A 26,580-nucleotide genomic window follows, 5' to 3' on the forward strand; every position below is an offset into this window, starting at 1 on the left:
CCCTGCAGTCACTTTGTTTTGGACTCTGTGACTTTCTTCCTTTTATATTAGCTCTGTGACAATTTTCAAAAGTTTTAATTTATATATTGAATACAGCAGTTTAGTTGGTTCAGTTGGTGAAGTCCTTCAGGGTATGTAGTCTGCCATCTTGGTGGAGGCAGGAATGTAACTCACTCTTTTGGCAGATGGAAGGAGATGGAGTCTGGAGATGTCAGGCAGACTTGAAGTTGAATATGGTTCCCAGATGCAAAAGGAATTCTATGGCACCAAATTTATCTGGGCCCAGTCTTTATTTTTAATTAAATAGGCCGATTGTGGCAGAATTTGGTTAATGGGGCTGGAGGTAATTTTTGGAGGTTTGATTTGAGTTGTCCAGCAGTTCTGATTAAGATGAGTAGACAGTCGTATAATTCATAGTGGAGATAGAGAATGGGCTTTAAAGTCAGGCTGATAACGATTCTGAGTCTCTATTTTATAATCTCCTTGGATATTTGTAGCTTTGAATAAGTTATTCGACTTGTTTCAGCATCTGTTTCCCCATATGTAAAATGGTGACAATTATTCCTGCTCTTGTAAAGATTTTGTGAGCCCAGGTAAATGAGGTTTGTTGCATGTCACAGAAGTGTCATTCATTAGGTGGTGGCTGCTGCTATTTGTACCCTTAAACCTAGAAAACATAGACAACCATGGGGGGATGATGGTTCCTTAGAGAAAATGGTCTTTAAGAAAATGCACATCTTACCCAGTGACTTGAAATCACAAAGTCTGGTAGAGCCTGTACATTGCTGTCAAGACCCTAGTCTGGGAGTCCTGGGAAACAGCAGGAAGTCCTTCCTCTTGGGTCAAGGTGGAAACCCTGGAACCCTTCCAGAGAGGAAACTCTGTGTACAAGCTGGATAGGAATTGGTAGCCAAAATCAGAACTAAACAGATGTAGATACCAGATCAGTCCAGGGGTCTGTGTAGGAGAGCTCACTGTTCCTTTTCTCCTTTTAGGGTTAGGCATGCTGGCAAGTAACTGTGCCCTTGCTTGATACAGGACAGAGGTCAGGGTAGATAAGAGCTCTGTTGAGGAATTCTGGCATTTTGGCAAAACTGTACTTTTTTTAAGGCAGAGAAGAGAGATGGGGCTGCTACCTCAAGTAATAACCCTTTTTTGTCCTCCTCCGTTTCCCTTAGTGATCTACAAGCATCAGCCACACCCCTGGCTTACTCTGAAGGTTCTCTCAGGTGGTTTTGATATTGTGGGAACTACCTACCTGCTGGGAACATTGTGACAGGGTCAGGCTCTGTCCTGCTATCAGATCCCAACTGCACTGTAATCCCATTCTGACTTCAAGCTCAGAAAGAAGAGACACTGAAGACTGGGACTTTCTTGATTACTTCTGTTTAAATATTTGACAAATCACTTGGAGTGGCATTTAAGCTTGTAACATCTTTAATTTTGAGACTTTCATTCTTTTGAGGAATTCGATAATGAATTTTCAATTAAGCTTAAATGTTTAACAATAGAAGCCTCTTTTTTCCTTTCATATAGCAAATGCCAAATAAATGTATTTCAAAGAAAAGAAACAATCCACCACACGACTAATATACTTAGATCTGTTCATTGACCTCCGACGATTAAAAAAAGGCCTCTGCTGTCTGTCTTTCATTGTGTAGAATTAAGAAGAAATGATTTGGTCCCTGGTGCTTAGATAAAGGCATAAACAAAAGGAAGACAGAATGGAGATGTAGATTTGATACCATATCTATTTTGAATCTGCAGACAATCTTAGAGAAAGTGGCAGGTAGTATAGAAATAGCTTTTGAAAATGAATGTGTATAAATCCAGCATGCTAATACCAATGACAGAAAATGTAATTCATTTTTTGATTCACAGTTGTTTGTCTCCTTTATTGCTCTTTTAGGATTTAGCAGGAGCGAAAGGGAAGGCAAGAGGTTACATGAAACATCTTTGAAAAATTAGCTTTTTGCCTTAACATCCCTTTGCCTTTGTGTCTATTTGATGTGCTCTTATTATTACAGAGAATAGGACTTTTCAATGTTGTCAGGAAAGGCTAAAAATATTAAAAATAAAAACCACATTCAGAAGGGAAACAAAATCAGCCTTGAGAATAGCTTTTATTATATTAAAACTGACATTTTCCTTGGAATTGAGTTTTGTAGGTGAGCATAGCTCAGCTTTGTGGGACAGTGCTAGAAATTGCCACTGTTACCCTTAGGCAAGCTCCTGGATTTTAAGAAAGCTTAGATAGATATAGAATTGCCTTTTGGGCCATTTAGTCTGTAAGAAGTTCCCTTTTTGGAGTGATACAGACACCAGAATTGTTTCAGATTTTCAGAGTAAGTCAGGAATGAGTCTTCTCACAAAGGTACACAATTCTGAGACCCTTTTAGGAGGAATGCAGATCTGGTTCAACTCTGTTGTTCAATCCAAGGCCATATATCTGTTACTGCCCTTATGTAGGAACTACTGGGGCTATAGAAATGAAGTAAAGATAAGTGAGAAGTTGTCACTTTCTTTTTATTGAGGTTCCACATCTGTAGATTCAACCAACCATGGACAACAATATTTAGAAAAAAATTCCAAAAAGTTACAGAGGGTAAAACTTGAATTTTCTGTGTACCAAGTACTGCATTGAATCCATGTGAATGAATTGATGTTTAGACATTGTATTAGGTATTATAAGTTATCTAGAGATGACTTAAAGTATATAGGAGGATGTGCATATGTTATATGCAAACTATACTATTTTATATAAAGGACTTGAACATTTTCAGATTTTGGTATTGGCAAGTGGCCAAACCATATGCCATCATCCCTCAGAGTCCAAGAGTATCACCAAACTCAGAAGTGTATTTTGTCTGTTTCCTAAAGCATTGCCAAATAACTTAATTATCATAGATTCTATAAACTCTATGATTAGGCTGGAGTTTTGTTGTATTAATTTATTTATTGAGACAGAGTATCGCTCTATTGCCCAGGCTGGAGTGCACTGGCGTGGTCTTGGCCTACTGCAACCTCTGCCTCCCAGGTTCAAGAGATTCTCATGTCTCAGCCTCCAGAGCAGCTGAGATTATAGGCGCCTGCCACCACACCTGGCTTTTTTTTTTTTTTTTGTATTTTTAGTAGAGACAGGGTTTCACCATGTTGGCCGGGCTGGTCTCGAACTCCTGACCTTGGGTCATCTGTTCGTCTTGGCCTCCCAAAGTGCTGGGATTACAGGTGTGAGTCACTGCACCTGGCCTGGGTTGGGGTTTTAAGTGAAACATAAATTTTTAGAAGATCATGCATATTAGAAGGAGTGATAGGAAGCTAATATTTCAGGCAGCGTCAACTCTTAGGTCTTTAGGGGCTGCTCATGGTGCATGGTGGTTGGTCTAAGATCCTATTTGTTGTTTTTTCTGCCCTTTGCTACCACCCATAAAAGGCAGACAAGGGGCAAGTTTTCTTGAGAAATTCCAAAAGCTTGGAGGAAGAGGATGAAATAAATGACAAAAACAAAGGTTAGAATTACATGTTTCCAGAGAGTAGTTCTGGTATGAGTAAGTCGGAGGAATGTGTATGAAATGGAACCATAGTTAATGTAGAAAGATGGTGGAAGTCTTTCCCTAGATTTATCTATTATATTTAAAATAGTGGCTCAAAATAATCTTAGTTAGATCAAATGTTGAATTGATCTTCTGTATGGGGAAAGTACTTAAGACATGAAAGGATAAACATGATTGAGAAGGGAAAAAGAAACTCAGATAATTTTCTAGGAAATGATATTTGTTTTTCAGTCATGGGGTCTCTATGTAAGGAGAGGGAAAGGGGGAGTAATATCACTACTAGACTGAGTTACTCTTTCATATGGATGTGACAGTAGACAGATCATATCAAAGTGCTGTATTTAGGGTTTTTTTGCACCATATTTTTGAAGGTAAACTGGAGTAGGCTGTATGAAAAGTGATCAGAAGAGAGGCTTGGAATCATATCATGAGGAGCTGTTAAGGGAACCTGGTCGTGCCAAGTGTGGTCAAGACGACAGGGTAACCTCAAATGCATGAAGATTAGGTTTGCTCAGGATAGGTTACAATGAAAACCTAGGCATGGCAGGAAAAAATTCACAGCCAAAACCATGAAAAATGTTTCAAACATTGAGAGCTAACTGAAAAAAGTGGCTTTCCTTGGAAGATAATACATGTTCCTCCACTGGAGATGTGCAAAGGCTAGATAATCACTTGAGGTTTCTTGTGAGGATATTCAAGATTTATAATCCCTTTCCAGCGGGAGAGTCTAAGACTCTGTGATTATTGGCAATGACTGGGTGGCCTAGAAAAATAAAAAAGGTTATTTTACAAAATTCTGATCTTACCTGGGGGTTTGGTTACTTTTCCTGACCTCCTTCTTCTTTTTTTTTTTTTTTTCTGATAATTTTTTTTTTAAATTTATTTATTATTATTATACTTTAAGTTGTAGGGTACATGTGCATAACGTGCAGGTTTATGACATATGTATACTTGTGCCATGTTGGTGTGCTGCACCCATCAACTCGTCATTTACATCAGGTATAACTCCCAATGCAATCCCTCCCCTCTCCCCCCTCCCCATGATAGGCCCCGGTGTGTGATGTTCCCCTTCCTGAGTCCAAGTGATCTCATTGTTCAATTCCCACCTATGAGTGAGAACATGCGGTGTTTGGTTTTCTGTTCTTGTGATAGTTTGCTGAGAATGATGGTTTCCAGCTGCATCCATGTCCCTACAAAGGACACAAACTCATCCTTTTTTATGGCTGCATAGTATTCCATGGTGTATATGTGCCACATTTTCTTAATCCAATCTGTCACTGATGGACATTTGGGTTGATTCCAAGTCTTTGCTATTGTGAATAGTGCCGCAATGAACATACGTGTGCATGTGTCTTTATAGCAGCATGATTTATAATCCTTTGGGTATATCCCCAGTAATGGGATGGCTGGGTCATATGGTACATCTAGTTCTAGATCCTTGAGGAATCGCCATACTGTTTTCCACAATGGTTGAACTAGTTTACAATCCCACCAACAGTGTAAAAGTGTTCCTATTTCTCCACATCCTCTCCAGCACCTGTTGTTTCCTGACTTTTGAATGATCGCCATTCTAACTGGTGTGAGATGGTATCTCATTGTGGTTTTGATTTGCATTTCTCTGATGGCCAGTGATGATGAGCATTTTTTCATGTATCTGTTGGCTGTATGAATGTCTTCTTTTGAGAAATGTCTGTTCATATCCTTTGCCCACTTTTTGATGGGGTTGTTTGTTTTTTTCTTGTAAATTTGTTTGAGTTCTTTGTAGGTTCTGGATATTAGCCCTTTGTCAGATGAGTAGATTGCAAAAATTTTCTCCCATTCTGTAGGTTGCCTGTTCACTCTGATGGTAGTTTCTTTTGCTGTGCAGAAGCTCTTTAGTTTAATTAGATCCCATTTGTCAATTTTGGCTTTTGCTGCCGTTGCTTTTGGTGTTTTAGACATGAAGTCTTTGCCCATGCCTATGTCCTGAATGGTACTACCTAGGTTTTCCTCTAGGATTTTTATGGTATTAGGCCTGACCTTCTTCTAAACACAAAAGTGAATTCCTGGGGCATTCTGTTTGGGAGATCCTCTTACAACTTTTCTTTTTTTTTCTGGCATCAGTTCTCCAGAATTTTTCATCAGACAGAAGGCAGTGACTTCCTAGTTTGTAAACCATGACATTCTAATTAGTGTGTGAAGAACATAGAGAGGATAGTGGGAGATAAATGTAAGAGCCTTGGAGTTCCTGATTAGATCGCCTGTAAACATCATAATGAGTCCTTGAGAACACATTCATTATGAGTGTTTTTGTGTGGGCTTGAATGGAAAGCACACACATTTATCAACACCCATGAGGTTCCTGAGATACAGTTTAATGTCTCATTTGGTATTCATTAGACCATGATAGCCAATATGTCTTCAATTTAGAGTGATTCCACCTTGTGTAAAAAAATAAATAAAACAAAAAACAGATAATGCTAAGAATCAGTGAACTGCTCTGAGCACTTTCTTCTCAGAAGGGTTTTTTTTTCTTGTTGCTATTAGCTTTGTTAGGATGATGCAATTGAATTACAGAAATTACATTCAGTAACTCTTGCTTGCAGCTAAATTATGCAGAGACAAGACTTAGTCAATTGGAAAACTGTCATTGTGAGAAGACTTGTCAAGTGAGTGGACTGCTCTATCGAGACCAAGACTCTTGGGTAGATGGTGACCATTGCAGGAACTGCACTTGCAAAGTAAGCCTCTTTGTAAATAAATACAGTAAAAACAATTGTAAGGGGACAAGTTTGATAATTAGAGTGTAACCTGGTTCTTTAATAAATAATGTTAACTCTAAGAATTGTTAGGTTTTTACTTAGCACCCACTAGCCATATGAGCAATTGTGAAACAATGCTGGAAAAGTGTCATGTCTTACATGAATACTTGGAAATTAAAATCTGCTTTCCCTTGCCAACACACTCTAGTTTGATTTAATATGCAATGTTTGGAGTTTGAAGGTTGGGATATAGTAGAAAGAAGGGACTCCTTTGATTTTCAAACAACCTAATGGTTATCCTTATTCACAACCAGAATAACTTTAAAAGGGGAGTTTAATTATTCTCTACATGTTTTTATTGTCTTTTACAAAGTGTATCCATCACCTGTTTCAAATAATTGTAAGGCGTTTCCTCCCTGACTCACTATCACTGTCAGGATATCCATTATTTGTATATCCCTTCATCTGTTTCAGTGAATTATAACAGCCCCCTCCAAAAATTAGTATGTAATCCCTGTCCAGTTGAAATTACTTGATAAATATCCAAAGAATGCCATTGTTTGTCTAGGAAAATACAAAACAGATTGTTAGAGCCTCAGAAATGATTGACAGGGTCTGCAAATGTGTTATTTATGTTCTTATAAAAATAGACTTTTTGTTTTCTGCATAATCTAGTTAGCACACATGGGCAGGTAGAATGAAACCAGTGATGTATTTCAGAAACGTAATTGAGGTGGTACGGGTCATTCAGGCTGGAGAAAACACTTTATTTGTGGTCCTGGAGTGGACTGGGAATTCTAATACTGCTTCTGTTTCCCCGATGAGTTTTCTAGGATGAGATCTGAATGATCTCCACAACAGGAGCTATCAAAGGATACTTCTGAGATTATGTTCCATGTGCTTCCTTCCTCAGAGTGGTGCCGTGGAATGCCGAAGGATGTCCTGTCCCCCTCTCAATTGCTCCCCAGACTCCCTCCCGGTGCACATTGCTGGCCAGTGCTGTAAGGTCTGCCGACGTAAGTACTGACTGAGGGTCAGACTGGCTGTCTGTGTTTTGAGATTTATTTATTTTCCGTGTTTTTCTGGACTCAACTCATTGACATTGATGAAATGAAACATTGGCAGTTTATGTAACATTAAATATATGGTAAGAAGAGCCACAATATTTTAATCACTTGCAACGTGACGCTTAACATGGGCTTTTTAAAAAAAATCCTAACATCAACTGTAATTACTGTTCTTCTTTCATTCTATGTGGAAGGAACGTGTGTTCACGGGGATTAAGTCACTTGTCCAACAAGTGGGTGAGGCTGATCTGTGAATTCACAACTCTGAAGCTCCATAGGCTTTAGTCCCCTCATTCTAAGTGATCAAGTTAAAGGCCAAATTCTGTATTTTGGCTTTCTGAGGTTTTGGCTAGATTCTCCTCTTCTTAAGGGGCCTTTGTTAGGAACTTTGGGATGAAATTCAGTTAAAATATGGAAGCTGTTATTTAGAACATGTGGTATGTGCCATATACTGTGTTGGATGCTTTAAATCTACTAGCTTAGTGAATTCACACAGCAACTCTTGAGGTGGGTATTATTATTACCCCTATTTTGCAGGAAGCTGAGGCTTAGGGATGTTAACTCACCAAGATTCTGAGGCTGGTGAGTGGCAGAGGTGAGACAGAAAACTAGTTCTGTTGACTACAAAGCCCATAGCCTTTTTATCAATCCATATGGTCCTCTACAGAAAAGGAGAGTTCTGGTCAGAAATGTATGCTATGGATAATTTTCAAGGTCATTTATTTACCAAAAGAAACACACCAATGTCAGTAGCCTTCAAAGCACAGTGGTCTGTCATTCTGCCAGGAACAGCATGTCACCTATTACGACACTGAAAGTGAGAATAGCAGTGAAAGTGGGTTGCAGCAGCCCAAATAATTGTTGAACTTTTCAAAAAGGAACTTTGTAATCTTCCTTTTTTTATGGTTGGCACACTGCACCCATTGCTCTGGGGGATGTACTTGGAGTTGCTCTAAGGAGAAGAACTTTCTTATTTCTGTTCCAAGAACTTTTGGAAGTCATGTCTGGCAATATAGGCAGCTCAGGTGTCTGGATACTGAATTATAGTTTGATCCCATGATGGAGAGAGTTGTTGGTAGGTACAGATTATTTGTTTTCATTCTTGATATTCTTCAGCAGAAGAAGTTGAAAAACTATTAGGGGCCAAGCACGGTGGTTCATGCTTCTAATCCCAGCACTTTGGGAGGCCGAGGCGGTCGGATCACTTGAGGTCAGGAGTTTGAGACCAGCCTGGCCAACATGGCAAAATCCTCTACTAAAAATACAAAAATTAGCTGGATGTGGTGGTGGGCACCTGTAATTCCACCTATTCTGGAGGCTGAGGCAGGAGAATTGCTGGAACCCAGGAGGCGAGGCAGAGGTTGGACTGAGCTGAGATCGTGCCACTGCACTCCAGCCTGGGCAACAGAGTGAGACTCTGTCTCAAAAACAAAAAAACAAAAAAAGCAAAAAACAAACAAACCAAAAAACAAAAAAGAAAAGCTATTAGGGATGTATTAAAAAATGTGAGATGTTTTAGTCTATCATTTAGAGTTCCTGCACAGATCTCTGAATACCATCTCTTCAAAGTTGTTGTTTGGACATGGAAGTAATGAGTCCTTCAGCGGGTTTGTGTCTTAACGTTTTGATATTTTTAAAAAATTATAAAAGCACTGTGCTTTTGGCTTAACATTTTCAGAACACAGAGAATGATAAAGATCAAGATGGAATTATTCACCCATAATACCTCCACTTAGAAACACTCTTGAAATTTTAGTGGCTGTGTCCTTTTTTTAAAAAAACAAATTATATTTTGTGTGCAGTTGAGGTTGTACTGTGCGGGCAATTTTGTATTCTGGTCTGTTAACTTGCCATTGTCACTTAAATATATTATTATGTTTTAAAAACTTCTTCATAAATGTCATTTTCATGAGCTTCATTGTTTCCCATTGTTTGACTGTTGCATAACTTTTTTTTAACCAGTCCCAAATCATTGATATCTAGATTGTTTCCCACTTTTCACTGTTATAAAGTACTCTTAAGTAACATGTTTTGTATAGAAAACACATTTTTATATATTTTTGTATTTTACATTTCCTGAAGATATATTCTTCAGGCTAGAATTACTGGGCCAAAGATGAACATTTTCAAGACCCTGGATACATAGAGTTAAATTGCCCTCTCACTAGATGTGTGTGGGACAGTCATTTTTCTTTATGCTAATTTGTTTGATAGTTTTAGGTTTTAAAATTTATTTCAGAAAATAACAATTTTATTAAAATGTTGATACATGCACTAACTAAAACATCAGTGTTTCTATTTTTTTTCCTTTGCATGGAATTCATAGCAATTTAGTTACGTAGCACTAATTTTCTCATAGCTCTGATTGGTAGTTTGATGTGTTCAGAGTTTAATAAAGTGAGAATACAAATACATTATTAAAACACTATTCTAGGAAAACTTAAAAAGAAATGATACAAGGCACCTCTGGTAATTAAAAGGTTGAGAACCTCTGGGTTGGAGGGCTTTCATTTCTTACTAGTTTTTAATAGAAATGTGCATTAAGTGGTTACTGAGTACTGGTGCCTGGAATACTGATGAGGGATCCTTCCCTGCTTTAGAGGAGCTCACTTTCAAGGTAGAGACATGGTTTATAGTGTCTGGAACTATAAGTGCACTAACATTAGGCATGTGTACGGAGCACTGTTGGAGTACACAGGAATGGCCTGGGAGGGAGGTGGAGGATACCAGGGAAAGGCCTGGGATGCTTCCTGGAGGACATGGAGCCAAGTTAAATATTTTGAACCTTCTAGAAGTTGACTTTGATGGGTTAAGCAGTGGGGTGGAGAAGAGAATGAGGATTGCTAGAGCAGAGTTCTAACACTAATCAGTGGAATTTCTAGACATTTTCAACGTCTTCATATCAGAAACGTGATAGTGAATATTTACTTTGGTTGTCCCTTCTAAAGATAAGTATGTGAAGTAATGCATATGTTAGTTGTTAGCCATACCACAGTGCCTACGTATTTCAAAACATCATGCCGTAGACCGTAAATATGCATACCTTTTGTCAGTTAAAACATAATAATAAAATATTTTTAAAAATGACAAAAAATAAAGTGTATCTTGTATGAATAACTCATAGTCAAATCTTTTTTTTAAATCCAGTCTGACAGTCTGGATTGTTTTGTTTGAATTAGATCCTTTAATCCATTCACATTTAATGTTGTGAGGGATATAATTGAAACTACTGTTTCCTGAGTACCATGTTTTTCCTTGGTTTGGTTGCTTATTTTGATTTTTTTCATTTTTTTGTGGAGCTGCCTGAAGTAAATTTCTTTTATGTGAATTTAAAGAAAAATGCCCAAGCTTCTAGGGACACCAGGTAAAGGCAGGGACATGACAAAGGCAAAATGAGCCAATATGTAAAAGCAGATTGTGTTGTCTGCTCACTCACTGAGTGTTCACGGACTTCTTTTGGCCTTGGGAGCTACAGCACTTACAGATGAGGGCATCTGTTTAGAAATAGGAAAGAACTTTATCTAAGCATCCATGGCGGTACAGAAAATAGGGAGTTTCATTCCTCAAACATTTGTTAGGTGTCTGCTCTATTCAGGGCATGTTTAATATACCTAGTTGCATGTTAAAATTCTCTGGTGAACTTCTTACACTTGGAGGTTTCCAGGGCTCCACCTAGACCTGCATAATCACAATCTCCAGGCAGCAACATCCTGAAATCTGTATTATTTTGGTAGACAGATTTGAGACCTACCAGAGATAGAAGGAGTGAGGAAGATGGAGAAAAAAATATTTCTTCCATGCAAAACAGTATGTGTGAAGGAATAAGAGTGGAAGAGGGAAAGGGGAATAGTGTGTTTGATGATAACACAGGATTTTTGTAGGTAAGAGTTTGAAATAGAGCTGCAAACCTGAGTGGCGGATGGATGATGAAGATGGTGAAGACATTCAGTAATTCTTACTGAGGTCCTTCTGCCAAACACTGTTGTCAGTTCTGGGGGCAACAGTGGACACATATGGATCATTTACTCTGACAGGCACTGTATTTAACCTTTTATATATATTAATTCATTTAATTCTTCCAACAACTCTAAGTGGTAGGCTCCGCTATTATCCCCATTTTACACATGAGGAGGTGAAACCCAGAGAGGAGAAGTGACTTGTCCAAGGTCTCTCAGTTTTCAGGGAGCCAAAATAAAGCCCTGGCAGTCTGGCTTCAGAACCCAGTGGGATGTTCTTGACCTGTTGGCTCTACCCATTGTTCTCCAGAGAGATCTCTGTTACAATAAAGAGCATTATTTCACATGAACACTATGGAAGACATAGAAGGCACACAGAGAAGGGAGTAATTAACTCCATCTGAAACGTACATATGTATGTGTGTGTTAAGAAAACATCATAGGCAACAGCTGAGCAGGGTATTGACAAATGAAGAGTTTTCCAGGCATACAAAGTAGATAAGAACATAACTGCCAGAGGGAATTGCACACACAAAATCATGGAAATAAACCAATGTTGGTTTTGGTACTCCAATCAAGGTTTTAATGCAGAGTTGTGGCATAATCAAAGATGTGCTTTTAGAAAGGCTACTGCATCAAGAGAGCTGGAGGTGGTGGGGGGTGTGGAACTTGGGCGTATTCCAGGTGGAGGTGTTGAGGCTGGCAGGCAGGCACAGCCTGGGAAGATGCAAAGGAAGGGAAGGGTGTGGGTGACAACCAAAGGAGCTGGCACATTAGAGATACTCCACAGGTACTGTTTTGCATGAGACAAATGGATCAGGGACAGAGCATCTGCAAGGGAGAAATTGCCAGGTTTTGAACAAGAGCATGTGGGAGACTCATGGTGTGATTAACAGAAATAAGACAGGTGGAGGAAGCAGTTTGGGGAGCAGTACATTCCGTTTGACATGTTTGAGTTAGAGATGCCTGAGGACAACTAGTTTGATGTGGGTGTCTTGCTCATAGAGGTGGTATCTGAAGCCAAGGCTGTGAATCAGCTCACTGAGGGAGGAAGGATGCTTGGGTGTTCAGCCTCTCTGATCTGCCACTCTCCTTTAAAGTGTAAAACAGTGTGCTGATTTTGACATTCTAGGCCGCTGAGTACCAACGGATGGCTGAAGTGTGTGCAGGGTACAAATACCTAAATAAAGATAGGGAAACCTTACATCCACATCTGACAGGGACGTCACGCTGTACCTGTCAATTGGTTATTCAGTGTGCACCTGAATGGCAAAAGTCTTCAATTATTGCACCAGACAAATCAAGGTCAAAATTGAAGGGCCAGGTGTCTGTGGGTGCAAAAAGATACACTGCATAACTCTTTATATCCTTAGTACATTTGTTTCTGACATAATGGAGAAATGTGTGTTGGTGCTAGGTTTCAATTTTGTGTTTGGGCACTGCAAAATATTCTAGTTTGCATGTCACCAGTGTGATATGAAGAGCTTTAGGTATTCATTTACATTTCTAATTACACTGAAAGCTGTTGGAATGGAGTCCCAAATGCCCCAGCCAAACGCACCAGAGCCTGACTCACCTTATGCTTGAATTTCCTCAGACATAAAAAAATGCCTTTTGGCTATAGATCAAGAGGTTGGATAATGAGGACTGATGTTAGGCATAGGAATGCAATGGCAGGGAAGGAGGGCTGTTGTCAGAGAAGTGAGGATGAGTATGAGAAAGCAGGAGAAATTCTTGTGACCTCCAGTGGTGATCCTGAAAGTCGTCCTAAGATAATTTCATAGATACATACATTCTTCACCAGTGCCAAACTGCAGATGGTTGAGGCATGCAGTAACATGTTGATCTCATTCGCCAGCACCAAAGCACCCTGCTATGTGAGGACATAAAGTTCAGTGGACATTTAATTTTTATAAGAGACTGGTGGATTCGAGGGGTGGATGTGTCTCCATGTGTGGTGTGAATGTAAACAATGAGGCATTTTTATCTCCAGATTAGGAGTTCTGAGATGAGCCTCTCAAAGGGCACTTGGACAAGTGCCTTAAGGCAGGGGAGCAAATGTGTTAATACCATTGTGGGAGTGGCAAGAGGCAAAGGAAGAACAAATGTCTATTTCTTTGCTTCCCAGCTTGGGCCAAGAAGCAGATGGCAGATTTGACAACAGTGCACTTAGCAGAACCGTCACTCTGGAACAGACTGCCTTGCCAAGTTGGCAGCAGCCACCTTTGGGAGTGTGGGAATTTATTAGACAGGAATTCCAGACCTTGGAGGTGTGGTCTCCCCGTACAAGTACATTGGAAAATCCAGCTTTCATTAGGATCAACACGTCATGGTCAACCAATTTATCTACAAAATTGAGGTATAAAAGATGATCAGGGATAGATTTTGTTTAGTGAAGGACCTATCCAGACAATTATATTAATTCTCCATTTTTTTGGTATCTACTTTTAATGTTTGAAGTTGTATTGAATGCCAGAAATAACTCTTATCTGTGGATCAAGAAATTTGTTTTTTGCTACCTACTAGAGGCTCATTAATTTGAAAATGATTTATTATTACTCACAATAAGTCCTGAGGCATGGGGCTTGGGGCTGGAGATAAAATTATAGGCATTGTCCCTACCCTCATGGAGGTTGTGATTAGCAGCAGGGACATGGTGGGGTGTACAATTAAATGGGAAATTAGGATGTCATGTGATATATATTCTGTTGGGATTAGGTCCAAAGTACAATAGAATAAAAAAGTGAGGATGATTAACCAGTGTTAAAGGGTAAGAACAAGTTCTGAGGGAAGTCAGCCCTAAGCGGAAGCTCATGGGTATATAGAGGGGGAGGTTGCCAGTGGAAGGTGTGTGGGGTGCTCTGCCGGTGTTTCTGAGAAAGAGAACAGTATATATAAGGCCTGGAAGTGAGAGAGAAAGTGTGTCTAGAACGTATGTGGAGGTGTGAGTGTTTGGGAGGGTGAGTGAAATCACAGGAAATGGTGGGCTGTGGACTTTGGGAGATAAGAAGCCTCATGAATGGCCTTGTTTGTTGAACTAAGGATTTTGGACTTTATTCTGAGAGCTTTAGGGACCCTGATTTTAAGCAGGGCCTCATGTTTGCACTTAAAAAACTGTATGTCTGACTCTTATATGGGGAAGGACTGGTGAAGATTGAGACTAGAACATGGGAGAGCTAGGAGGTTGTGGTAGTACTGAAGAAGAGGGACGATGACAGCCTGAACAAAGACAGTGTCTGCAGGCAGAGGGTGGGGAATGGAGAGGAGGAGGTTGACTTGAGAAACTTAAGAAGGGAACATTGATAGGATTTGGACACTGATTGGACATGGAGTTGTATAAGACAGAGAGATTAGAAGGATGCCAGGCACTGGGGTGTGGGAGCTGGGATGGATACCCGTGCCATTGCCATTCACTGAGAGGAGAATGCAGGAGTGGAACATATTTGGGTGGGGAGTGACGTGGCTACAGGTCAGGTTCTGAGGGGAAGCAGGCTCTGAAATAGAGATTTACATGTACCTTATTAGGAAGTGCTCTGAGGATCAATTCTGGGATAGGAGTGAGGTGGTGAAGGAAGAAGAATTGGGCAGAAGGAGAAGTTGAGCTGCAGTGGTGACAACACATACTGAACTCATTCCTACAGGGAGCTTTGGAGCTGGAATGGCCCGTCAGAGTTGTCCTCAGTTTGGAGAAAGGGGGTCAGGACTGTGTACCATGTTCTTCACCTTGGGCAAGGTGGCTCTCTACAGCCCTATACAAGTCTTAGATCTCCATTCAGGGGAGAGCTGTTAGTTGCCAGCTGTCACAGCAGTTGTAAGAATGTATCCTTTGCTCATGGAAGTAGATCTCCACATGCCACAGCATCGACTACAGGGTATGATGTTAAGCAAAGCATGTCCCTGGACTTCTTCCTGTGGCTAAAATGGACTAGATAACTACTATTTTATTTTATTGGAAGGGAAGAATGAAAGCCCTATTTCTCACCTGGTCACCCTCTTTGCCTTTCATATCTTGCCCCTCAACATGGAAAGGGGTCTAGGTTCTTTATCTGGAAACATAGCACTTGCCTCACTTAGTAATTATACATTCACTGATGTGATTATGTAATTACTGTCCGTTTCCCTGATTGTAAGCTCCATGAGAAAACAGCTTTGATTCTTGAAACATTATATCACCAGTTAGCATGTTGCCTGCCCTTTAGTAACACTAAAATATTATTTGAATGAAGAATGAACATCCCATGAAAACCAGAGGATTTTATAACTAGGAAACCACCAGATTTAATCAGCCCATTTTTAACAGATACAGATATAGGGGTTCTGAAAGGTGAGGTGGTTCTATAAGACCAACACTGAATTAGTGGGAGAGATCTCTTAGAGTGCGTATCATTGCTTCTGTTCCTCCTAGAGCTGGGGCTAGAAGGGTCCTCATCAGGGCAGGAGAGGGAGTGACCAGATATTTGCTTCTTTTTTCCTGTTGAAGTGGATGGAGAATTTGGTGGTATTATATTAGGATCATATCAAATTGACATAAGCTGTACTTGCTTAAAAGTGAGTCAGCCAGTTAAGTCAAGAAATGAGTTTCAGTGCAATCTAAATTGAGTGGTAGGGGCTCCATTTATGTTTCTCTTTGAAATTTTCTGCAAGTTCACCCCCCTGCCCTTCCTGGCAGTCTTTTAAACTCACCTTTCCAAAGGCATTCTCTCTAGTGCATTGATCTAGCACTTTACAGGCTTTCCTGGTATTTCTCACTTGTCTCATGTGTATTTCTCACGCCCACGCTCATGATCACAAGGAAGAAGAAACGGTGTCCTTCTCCATTGTAGCTGAGGTTCTGAGGAATGGAGTATATGTGAGTCCCCTTTCACCCAGTTGTTTGTTTTAGCTGGAGTGTCTGAATCAAAGCTACTGCTAATTGTACTCCACAGCGATTGCCACCAGTTCTTTCTTGTTTTAGCTTCTTACTACATCAATTCATTCTCTAGTTCCTTTGGCAACTGTAACATTGAAATAATTGTATATCCTGGCTGTAAAGGCTGGGCAAACACAATCATGATGAGGCCTGCCTGGGAGATTTAAGGGTTATCCTCCACACAATTCCCATGTCTTTCACTTTAGACAAAGAGATTTGTATTGCTCAGAAGCAGAGAATCTAGGTTTCTGTGGAATCTGTTGGAGTTGGAAGGTACCTCTGAGGTCATTTTGTGGCACAGCAGGACTGTCTGACCCATTTTTATGTTTTATTACAGCAAAATGTATCTATGGAGGAAAAGTTCTTGCAGAAGGCCAGCGGATTTTAACCAAGAGCTGTCGGGAATGCCGAGTAAGTGTTAATTTTATGGTCCCTATCACTTCTGGAAAACGAATAGATAGATGTGTGGGCTTTAGATAAGGTTCTTGAGTGGGGCATATTGGCCTGGATAGGTCCCTGAGGGGTGGAACTCTCTGCGGTGGGCTGGAGTACAGGATGGGGAGGATCCAGCCACTGTCATTTATGTGGTTAGCTTATGGTCAGCTGTGGGTCAGGTAGCCTTGGAAGAAGCTATTAAGGCAAGGATGTGAGAGGAGAAAGAACTAACAGCTACTATTAGTTAGGGAGGCTAGTGGGTGGCCCCGGGAAAAGGTTTTGAGTTGGTGTTAGGGGAATCAGTCTGCGATGCTAGTTGTGATAATACTAATTCTACTCCCAGAGGGCTGATATACTGTTAAAAATGCCTCTTTCTCCTGCCTGCCCGTCCTATGTATTACTTGGAATAAGATGTATAAAATCATAGATCTCATTCAATAATCATTCAACAAATATGCATTAAGCAAATGCTATATGACAGCATTATAGCGTCTGGATATACAACAGTGAACAAAACATAGTCACTGTCTTTATAGAACTTGCAGAGTAGTGAGGGAGATAGTAAGAATTAAACATATAATATAAAGCCAAATTCTATAAAAGTATGAAGTAGGCTGAAGGAATAGAGAGGTCTGAGGTGGGGATGGGTGGACTAAGAAGACCTCTCTGAAATGTAAGTTTGGAACAAAGCCCTGGGTAAGGTGTGGGAGCCAGCCATGCAAGTATTTGGGTCAGTGATTACTTAACCAATAATTGCTTCCTAGGTAGATGAGGGAGAAGGCACATTCCAAACAAAAGGAATTGCACTTACAAATGCCTAAAGCAATAAAGACAGCAGGTTTTACTTAGGGACCTGCAAATAATTTGACTTGGGTGAAGTTCTAGAGCACATGTGGGAGAGTGATGAGAGATGAACCTGGACAGATAGACAGAACAGGTGAGAATGGAACTAGTTTGGACTTGATCTTAATGGAGATGAGAGTTCATTGAAGCTTGCGCGCGCTCTCTCTCTCTCTCTCTCTCTCTCTCTCTCTGTGTGTGTGTGTGTGTGTGTGTGTTACGAGTAGCCATGCATTTCCAAAGGTCACTGTGATTGCAATGGGAGGAGTGATTGGAGGAGCACCAGATTAATTTGAATAATTGTAAGAAATCACCTAAGGTTATGATTGAAGGCAGTGATAGTGAAGATGTACAGGAAAGGAGATTCGAGAGCTGTTTGAAAAATGGAATTGAAAGGACTCGAGTGATTGGGTTTGGGGAAGGCTAATATGATGGGGAGGAGAAACCCGGATGATGTTCAGGTTCCTGGTAGAGTTGCAGGGAATACCAGTTTCTGTTTTCCCAAGTAGCCAAAACCTCCTGTGGCTAACGTAGGTTAAAATGACAATGTTATTGAAATGATATTGGTTTTCTGTTCTTGTGATAGTTTGCTGAGAATGATGGTTTCCAGCTGCATCCATGTCCCTACAAAGGACACAAACTCATCCTTTTTTATGGCTGCATAGTATTCCATGGTGTATATGTGCCACATTTTCTTAATCCAATCTGTCACTGATGGACATTTGGGTTGATTCCAAGTCTTTGCTATTGTGAATAGTGCTGCAATAAACATACATGTGCATGTGTCTTTATAGCAGCATAATTACAACTTAAAGTATAATAATAATAAATAAATAAAAAAAAATGATATTGGGGGACTCGCAGAATCCTCAAAAGTCCAGACCAGGCTTGATACTTGATAGAAACCAGAGTCCCAGAAGTTAGGAAGCAGAAACCATAGCAATGGCCTACTAGTGGGGATCCTGGCAAGCACATTGCTGCTGTGATGAGTGACTTTCAATCATTTCTACTGTCCTGGAGTCACTTATACAAGATTTAAAGTTCAGAGAGAGGACATATGATTAGCGAAGTTTGGATCATATGTCCAAGCTCTGATTGTTCAGGATGGGGAAGAATTCGACTCCTTTATCCTCTGTGTAAGGAGCTGGTTACCTGGAATTACCACCCCATTAAGACTGCATGCAATGGAGAAAACATTCCCCAAGAACACTGTGTACTCATGGGAAGGGAGACTGGATCAGAAGAAGCCAAAATGTGATAAATGTTCTCTTCATTAGGTGATGACGAGACACTGATGCAGGAAGAGGGACATTCAGGAGGAGGAACATGTTTTGTGGGTGAGGAGGGAATGAAGAGCAAATGAGACCAGGTTTAGACGTGTTGAGTTTGATTGTATTTTGGCTATCTACACAAACTCTAAAACTTAGTGGCTAAAACTTACATTTTATGATTATTTCTCGTGGTTGCATGGGTTGAATGGGCTCAGCTTAATGATTCTCACTTGGGTTCTCACACGCAATTGCAATCCGATGGCTGCTGAAGCTGGAATCCTATGAAGGCTTGACATGGCTGGCTCTCAGAGATGGCTATTTTATTTTTGTGTCTAGCACCTCAGCAAAGATGAATAGAAAGAGATTTCTCTCTGTGTCTCTCTCTCTCTCTCTCTCTCTCTCTGTGTGTGTGTGTGTGTGTGTGTGTGTGTGTGTGTATGAGTGTTCCTTGTTCTCTGCAGCCCCTAGACATGTCTACCTTTTTTTTTTTCTTCTTCTTTTCTGATACTGGGTCTCGCTCTGTCTCCCAGGCTGGAGTGCAGTAGCACAATCTCGGCTCACTGCAACCTCTGCCTCCTGGGTTCAAGCAATTCTCCTGCCTTAGCCTCCTGAGAACCTGGAATTACAGCCACGTCATCATGCCCAACGAATTTTTGTATTTTTAGTAGAGATGGGGTTTCACCATGTTGGCCAGGCTGGTCTTGAACTCGTAACCTTGTGATCCACTTGCCTTGGCCTCCCAAAGTGGTGGGATTACAGGTGTAAGCCACTGCACCTGGCCCCTTGGGCTTCTTTATACCATGGTGGTCTCAGGGGTTTCTCACATGCTGGTCAGGTTCTCCCAGAATAAGCTTTCCAAAGACCAAGATGAAAGCACCAATATTTCTTATAACCTGGTCTCCAAAACTGGAACATCATTTCTTCTACATTCTAAAGGCTATATAGGCCCAGACCAGATTTATTGTAGAGGCAGACAATACAAGGGCAAGAATACCAGGAGGCATGATTCATTAGGTAGACAGGCATCTTTGGAGACCAGCTATCATAATAAGACTTTGTGATATAATTTTCTACTTAAAAATACCCACCTCCAGCCAGGCCTGGTGGCTCATGCCTGTAATCCCAGCATTTTGGGAGGCTGAGGTGGACGGATCACCTGAGGTCAGGAATTCAAGACCAGTCTGGGCAACATGGTGAAACTCCATCTCTACCAAAAATACAAAAATTAGCTGGGCATGGTGGTGCATGCCTGTAATCCCAGCTACTCCGGAGGCGGAGGCAGGAGAATTGCTTGAACCCAGGAGGCGGAGGTTGCAGTGAGCTGAGATTGTGCCACTGCACTCCAGCCTGGGCGACAGAGTGAGACATCATTTCAAAAAAAAGTAAAACAAAACAAAACAAAACCCACCTCCAACATATCATAATGGGAAGTTACTAACCTAATAGGTTAGTGGATTTCCATGGCTGAAAAACATTAGGAATCAGAGAATTCCTTTAGTTGAGTGAAAATCTATCCCCCCTGTAACTTCTATCCAGTGGCTTTACTTCTTCCTTCTGGAGGGTAAGAGGGTGAGTCTAATTACTCTTACAATGTAGCATTGTGGTTGAAAGGTCAAAATCTGCAGTCAGGTGGACCTGGGTTTAAATCCTGAAATTTTACCTAATTGTTAATGAAGTTCAGAGTTCCTTGTGTTCTTTTCCCCCATTGGGTTCTAGTAAGAGCTGGGTTGGAGAACATCACTTTAGATTATTACTTCCTCCTGCACGGTATTTTTTCTCACCTCACCACTCCCACTGCAACATAATGGAAGACAATTACAGGCATAATCAGTAGCCCTGGAGGAATGTGGAATATTTTGCCTAGTGCCTTGTGTTGAACTGTCAAACCCATCCCTTTTCTGCCTAACATTAGCTGGGATACACTGGTCAGAATAGTAACACTTCTTACCTATCTGATCCTGGTTTCTAGAAAATAGAGCCTGAGGCCTAGGTATTTGTGTTGATGCTTTATTTATTCTTTGGTGGTCATGGGAGTGGATAGAGGAGGGGGAAGGGTATAGTCCTAGGAATGCAAGAGTGAGGCACAGACAGAAGGAAGTATGGAAGGAAAGGCAGGAGAGCAAGTACAAGACGGTGCATAGCAGAAAAGCCAGAACCCCACAACAAAGCACAGCTGGCTTTGTGAGGCATCTCCTGACAAGCTGACGGAAATCACTGTGTCTCAGAAAAGACCATCCTTGCAAGTGCTCTTACTTACATTGTTTCATTTTCTTTTCATCATACCTCTGGGAAAACAGACAGGAATGCATTTTAAAGATTGAAAAGAATGAGGCATTTAGAGACTTGCAGAAGCACTCAAGGAGATACTAATCAAAGAAGAGCTTGAATTTTGTTCTTTTTGGAGGACTAGGAAGGAAAGACTTTCCCTATATTCTGTCTCTCATTGGCCAGACTGTACCCTAAAGGTTAGCTTCCTTGAACCTCCCTATTTTAATTTCCATTTTTGCCCTCTTGGCTGCTGCTGGGAATGCCAGAGATTCCACAAGTCCAGGTGGTCTGGTGGGTACACAGGTGTGGTGGTCTCTCTGTATCAGTGCCTAATTATGTAGCTGTGTGTCCAGAATTGGTGGGTTCTTGGTCTCCCTGACTTCAAGAATGAAGTCGCGGACCCTCGTGGTGGGTGTTACAGCTCTTAAAGATGGTGTGTCCGGAGTTTGTTCCTTCAGACATTCAGATGTGTCTGGAGCTTCTTCCTTCTGGTGGGTTCGTGGTCTTGCTGTCAGGAGTGAAGCTGCAGACCTTCATGGTGAGTGTTACAGCTCTTAAAGGCAGCACGTCTGGAGTTGTTCGTTCTTCCCAGTGGGTTCATGGTCTCATTGGCTTCAAGAGTGAAGCTGCAGACCTTCGCAGTGAGTGTTACAGCTCGTAAAGGCAGCATGGACCCAAAGAGTGAGCAGCAACAAGATTTATTGCAAAGAGCGAAAGAACAAAGCGTCCACGGTGTGGAAGGGCACCCAAACGGGTTGCAGCTGGCTGGCTGGGGCAGCCTGCTTTTATTCCCTTATCTGACCCCCCCACCTACATCCTGCTGATTGGTCCATTTTACAGAGAGCTGATTGGTCCACTTTACAGAGAGCTGATTGGTCCATTTTGCCGAGTGCTGATTGGTGCGTTTACAATCCTTGAACTAGACCCAGTCACAGAGTTACTGGGTTAGCTAGATACAGAGTTAGCCAGATGCAGAGTACCAACTGGTGTATTTACGAACCTTGAGCTAGACACAGAGTACTGATTGGTGTATTTACAAACCCTGAGCTAGACACAGAGTGCTGATTGGTGCATTTACAATCCTTGAGCTAAACACAGAGTAACAGAGTGCTAGTCCTCCAAGTCTCCACTAGGTTAGCTAGATACAGAATACCAATTGGTGTATTCATAAACCCTCGGCTAGACACAGAGTGCTGATTGGTGTATTTACAAACCCTGAGGTAGACACAGAGTGCTGATTGGTGCACATACAATCCTCTGGCTAGATACAAAAGTTCTCCAAGTCCCCATCCAGTTCAGGAGCCCAGCTGGCTTCACCCAGTGGATCCTGCACAGGGGCTGCAGGTGGAGCTGCCCGCCAGTCCCAAGCCATGCCTGCACTCCTCAGCCCTTGGGCTGGCTGTCCATGGGACCAGGCACCACGGAGCAGGGGGAGTGCTGGTCAGGGAGGCTCAGGCGGCAGGGGAGCCCACCACAGCGGGAGGAGCTCAGACATAGGGGGCTGCAGGTCCGGAGCCCTGCTCTGTGGTAAGGCAGCTAAGGCCCAGCGAGAATTCCAGTGCGGCGCCGGCAGGCCAGCACTGCTGGGGGACCTGGCCCAACCTCGGCAGCTGCTGGCTCAGGTGCTAAGCCCCTCACTATGCTCCGTGTGCCGGGGGGCCGAGCCCGCGCCTGTGTCGGCGCCCCCGGGGAGCTCTCAGTGGCCCCGTTCCTGCCCGTGCCTCTCCCTCCACACCTCCCCACAAGCAGAGAGAGGCAGCTCTGGCTTCAGCCAGCCCGGAGCGGGGCTCCCACGGTGCCCTGGCGGGCTGAAGGGCTCCTCAAGCGCGGCCAGAGTGGATGCCGAGGCTGAGGAGGTGCTGTGAGTGAGGGCTGCTAGCACATTGTCACCTCTCAGCTGGACTAAATGGATTTGGTGGCACTTATTTGGGTGTAGGTACTCTCCACTCTGTGGCAGGGGCAAGCATGGTGTGATAGCAAGGGCTTTAATGATCTCTTGATTGACAAGGAAGCTCCCAGGGCTGGGAGTAGGGGAGCAGGTGGGGTGGTCAATAACCTATAGGTGGCACGTTATCACACAAGGATGTCATGTGGATTAAATGAGATAAAACACATGGAGAACTTAGTACAGTGCTTACCACACAGACCATCCTCAATAAATGTGAGCTATTTTTGTCATTCCATATGACCATACATGTCCTCTTTGAATTTAAGACAGATACCGTGCTCTCTGAACATTGTTTTACTTCTAGGAAGGGAAAAAGGTTGGATTCTAAAATTCTTGCTTTTGTCTTCGACTTCAGGGAAAGCTGGGATGGTTAAAGGCAATTTTGCCCACTGTGGTGATGGTACCAGAATCAGCCATAACACTTACAATTAGCAAATCCTTTTCCATTTTGAATGGAAGCTGTGGGTGACTCTAGCAAGGGTCACTATTATGATTCAATGTCTATTATGAAAGCAGAGCCAGGCAGACACCATTTGAGACCTGTAGAAGATATGGGCATAGATTTGAATGGCAGCTTATTTAAATAACACTTACTACTATTACTGGCACATTGCAGTTGCTCTACACACTTGGGTTCATCTTTTACTGTTTTTTTTTTATATATATAATTTAGAAAGAAGTCGGGGCAGACTGATTATTCTCTTGCATAAGTATGTGTGTGTGTGTGTGTGCATGTGTGAGTGCGTGTGAATAATTCTGTACAAAAAAGTTATTTTTCCATTTATTGTCTTTTCTATAGTTATTTACTGGTTACTTTGTATATAAGAGCTATCGACAATTTTTAATATTACTTGAGCACTTATTATTTTCCAGGCACAATTTAAAGCATTTAAAACATATTTATCTCGGCCCGGTACAGGGCTCAGCACGTTGGGAGGCCGAGGCGGGTGGATCACAAGGTCAGGAGATTGATACCATCTTGGTCAACATGGTGAAACCTCGTCTCTACTAAAATACAAAAAATTAGCCGTACATGGTGGCGTGTGCCTGTAATCTCAACTACTTGGGAGGCTGAGGCAGGGGAATTGCTTGAACCAGGGAGGCGGAGGTGGCAGTGAACTGAGATCGCGCCACTGCACTCAAGCCTGTTGACAGAACAAAACTCCATTTAAAAAAAAAAAAAAAAACAACAAAATATATTTATCTCATTGAAACCTCATAATAATTCTGTGCAGAAGGTAACACCTAGATGTGAAAATCAAGGCACAGAAGAACAAGGCCACATAGGTAGTGAGTGAGCCAGCTGGGATCAGAACCTGGGTGGTTTGGCCCCACAACCTCCTCTCTTAGCCTCTCAACTGCCACTCCTGATATTGTTAGACTGACTTGGAAATAATTCTCATTTCTGAATTTTAGAGGGGCAGATTGAGAAGGATTGATTGATCACTTTTCAGTTTATCTGAGAATATCACATTGGTCAGGCTATGGCCCATTGATTCCCTTGATAAAGGTAGCATTTATAAAAGGCCATGGAAGAGCTTTGGGACATATTTAATGGATATTGTCAGCAGAGAGTGAGGATAATGGGTATGGGATCAAAGGGCCTCTTATTTCTCCCAGGCAGTTTTTCTCAAGATGTAAGCCCTAATGCTGTATGGAATCTGTTGTATGCAATAAATTAAACTTTCTCTTAGGCATCTAAAATGGTATTATGAAAGTATTATCCTTGGGAGGATTGAGGAAATAATTGCTAAAATAATTTTTGATATCCTGTCATTCAGATGGAGATCTTCGGTTGGCAAAAGGATGCCTGGAGATCCATCCATTTTCATTTTCCTGGGATCATTTTAAAGCTTCAGCAACACCAATTAGACAACAAACAAACTCTTGTTTCAAATATTTTCACCAAGTGTTTCCAGGAATTAACATAATTTTTTTTTAAATCACCATGAATAAACTCTCCTAGCAGTCTTATTAATTTTGCCCAATTATTGCTTTTCTGCAAAATTTCTTTATCCTAGCAACAATTTTTGACTTGAAGTTGTAAGTTTCATATGTTGTTAGAAATTCAGGTTAGTGCACAATGATTAGTACAGAACTTGAAAGTGTATATATTTGACCCATGATGTGGAGACAAGCCACTCTAAATGAAAAAGAAAAGAGGAATTGTAGTTTTTCCACCAACACAGAACTCCAGGGGTCATAAAATAACATACCATAATCAGAAAGACTTAAAATGTTAATTATCAGGTACTTCTTACTAGAGATAGTTTTGAAAATAAAGCTGTAAAAGGTTTGTGCCTAATTATGTAGCTGGACTAAATGGATTTGGTGGCACTTATGCAATGGTAATCACAATTCATATTATTTTCAAATTCATGCAAAAAGGTTTTTCTTCGTTTAAATATTTGGGATTATGATCTTACTCATTAAATATGTTAAAGGTTGATTAGAATTGTTGACTGATTTAATCAGCAAAGCAAACCCTTTTTATAAAAATAGAAGACTTATGAGTGATTATTTTTTAAAAATCTTCAGTAACATTTTTAATATTTTGTTTTTACAAAAATATATACTTATACAATTTGGAATATAGAGGGAAAAATGTAAGGAAGAAAATGGGAATCACTCCAGAATCTCACCACCTAGAGAAAATCTTTTAACCATTTGATTTTTGACAGCAAGAGTGAAATTTATTTGAATTGTCTTAGTTTAGGTTCTCCCAGAAGCAGACCCTGAGCTAAGGATTTCAGTACAAGTGACTTATTAAGGTAGTGCCCCCAGGAGAAACCAGTGAGGGTATGAGGGATGCCAGATGTAGAAGGGGAAGAAACTGAGCAGAGGTACAATTTTAGATGAAAGGTCAGACATGCCATGATCCCACGATGGGCTCTGGAGCATACACTCTACCCTAGAGAATATCTCTAGGGTAGAATTGTTTATCTCTTTGAGGTGAAGAATATCCCATACTATTCATTCATTGGCTTTGGGTCATACCTGTGGGAATTGTAGAACTTGTATGTAACTCTCTGCATGGGCAAAATCGCTCCAGTGCCCAAGGGCAGTGCTCTGAGAGTGACAGAGGTGAACCAGTTGCAGCAAAGCATTGATAAACCTAGAGGTGCGCACATAGAACTGACAAAAGGATTCAACAGTGTCAGTCACTCTTATTTATGCCAGGAGGCAGCAGATCATCAATAAATATATTAAATACTGAAGGATAGACTTAGAGGCAATAATAGTAAGTAATTCAGCATTGTGATTTCCTCTACCTTTAATTGCTGCTAGTAAGGTTACTAACTTCCATTGATTGATAATAACTGGTTTGTTTCCCTGTTGTAGAAAGTAAGGCACATCGGGTAGGGACACTTGCCTTAGGACTGGAGATAATTTTTGAGGCTAGATGCCACCCATCATGGTCTGGATTCAGGAGTAAAAATGAAGTGCCATTGCAAAGTGGGGCAGAGAGTGAATAGCAGGATCAATTCTCAGGTCTTAGGGACAATTCTAAGATGGGAGAAAGTTAAGAGTTACCTTGGGAAAGATTGGGAATACAGATAAAAGGAGAAGAAAAGACAAGACTAAGAATGC

The 26,580-nt window shown here is 41.2% G+C and overlaps 1 protein-coding gene across 4 annotated transcripts in view; it reads left to right on the plus strand.

The window, feature by feature from the left end:
• NELL1 (neural EGFL like 1) overlaps window positions 1–26,580 on the plus strand; it is a 960,090-nt gene that overhangs the window by 260,328 nt on the left and 673,182 nt on the right. For all 4 annotated transcript variants that reach the window (XM_017948552.3, XM_009186422.4, XM_021926833.2 and 1 more), the window contains 3 exons: window positions 6,140–6,274; window positions 7,209–7,311; window positions 16,565–16,638. In XM_017948552.3, the coding sequence (XP_017804041.2) occupies window positions 6,140–6,274; window positions 7,209–7,311; window positions 16,565–16,638 (312 nt within the window). The remainder of the gene's footprint in view (window positions 1–6,139; window positions 6,275–7,208; window positions 7,312–16,564; window positions 16,639–26,580) is intronic.

The sequence above is a fragment of the Papio anubis genome, chromosome 12 (genome assembly GCF_008728515.1).
Source record: "Papio anubis isolate 15944 chromosome 12, Panubis1.0, whole genome shotgun sequence".
NCBI classification, from domain to species: domain Eukaryota; kingdom Metazoa; phylum Chordata; class Mammalia; order Primates; family Cercopithecidae; genus Papio; species Papio anubis.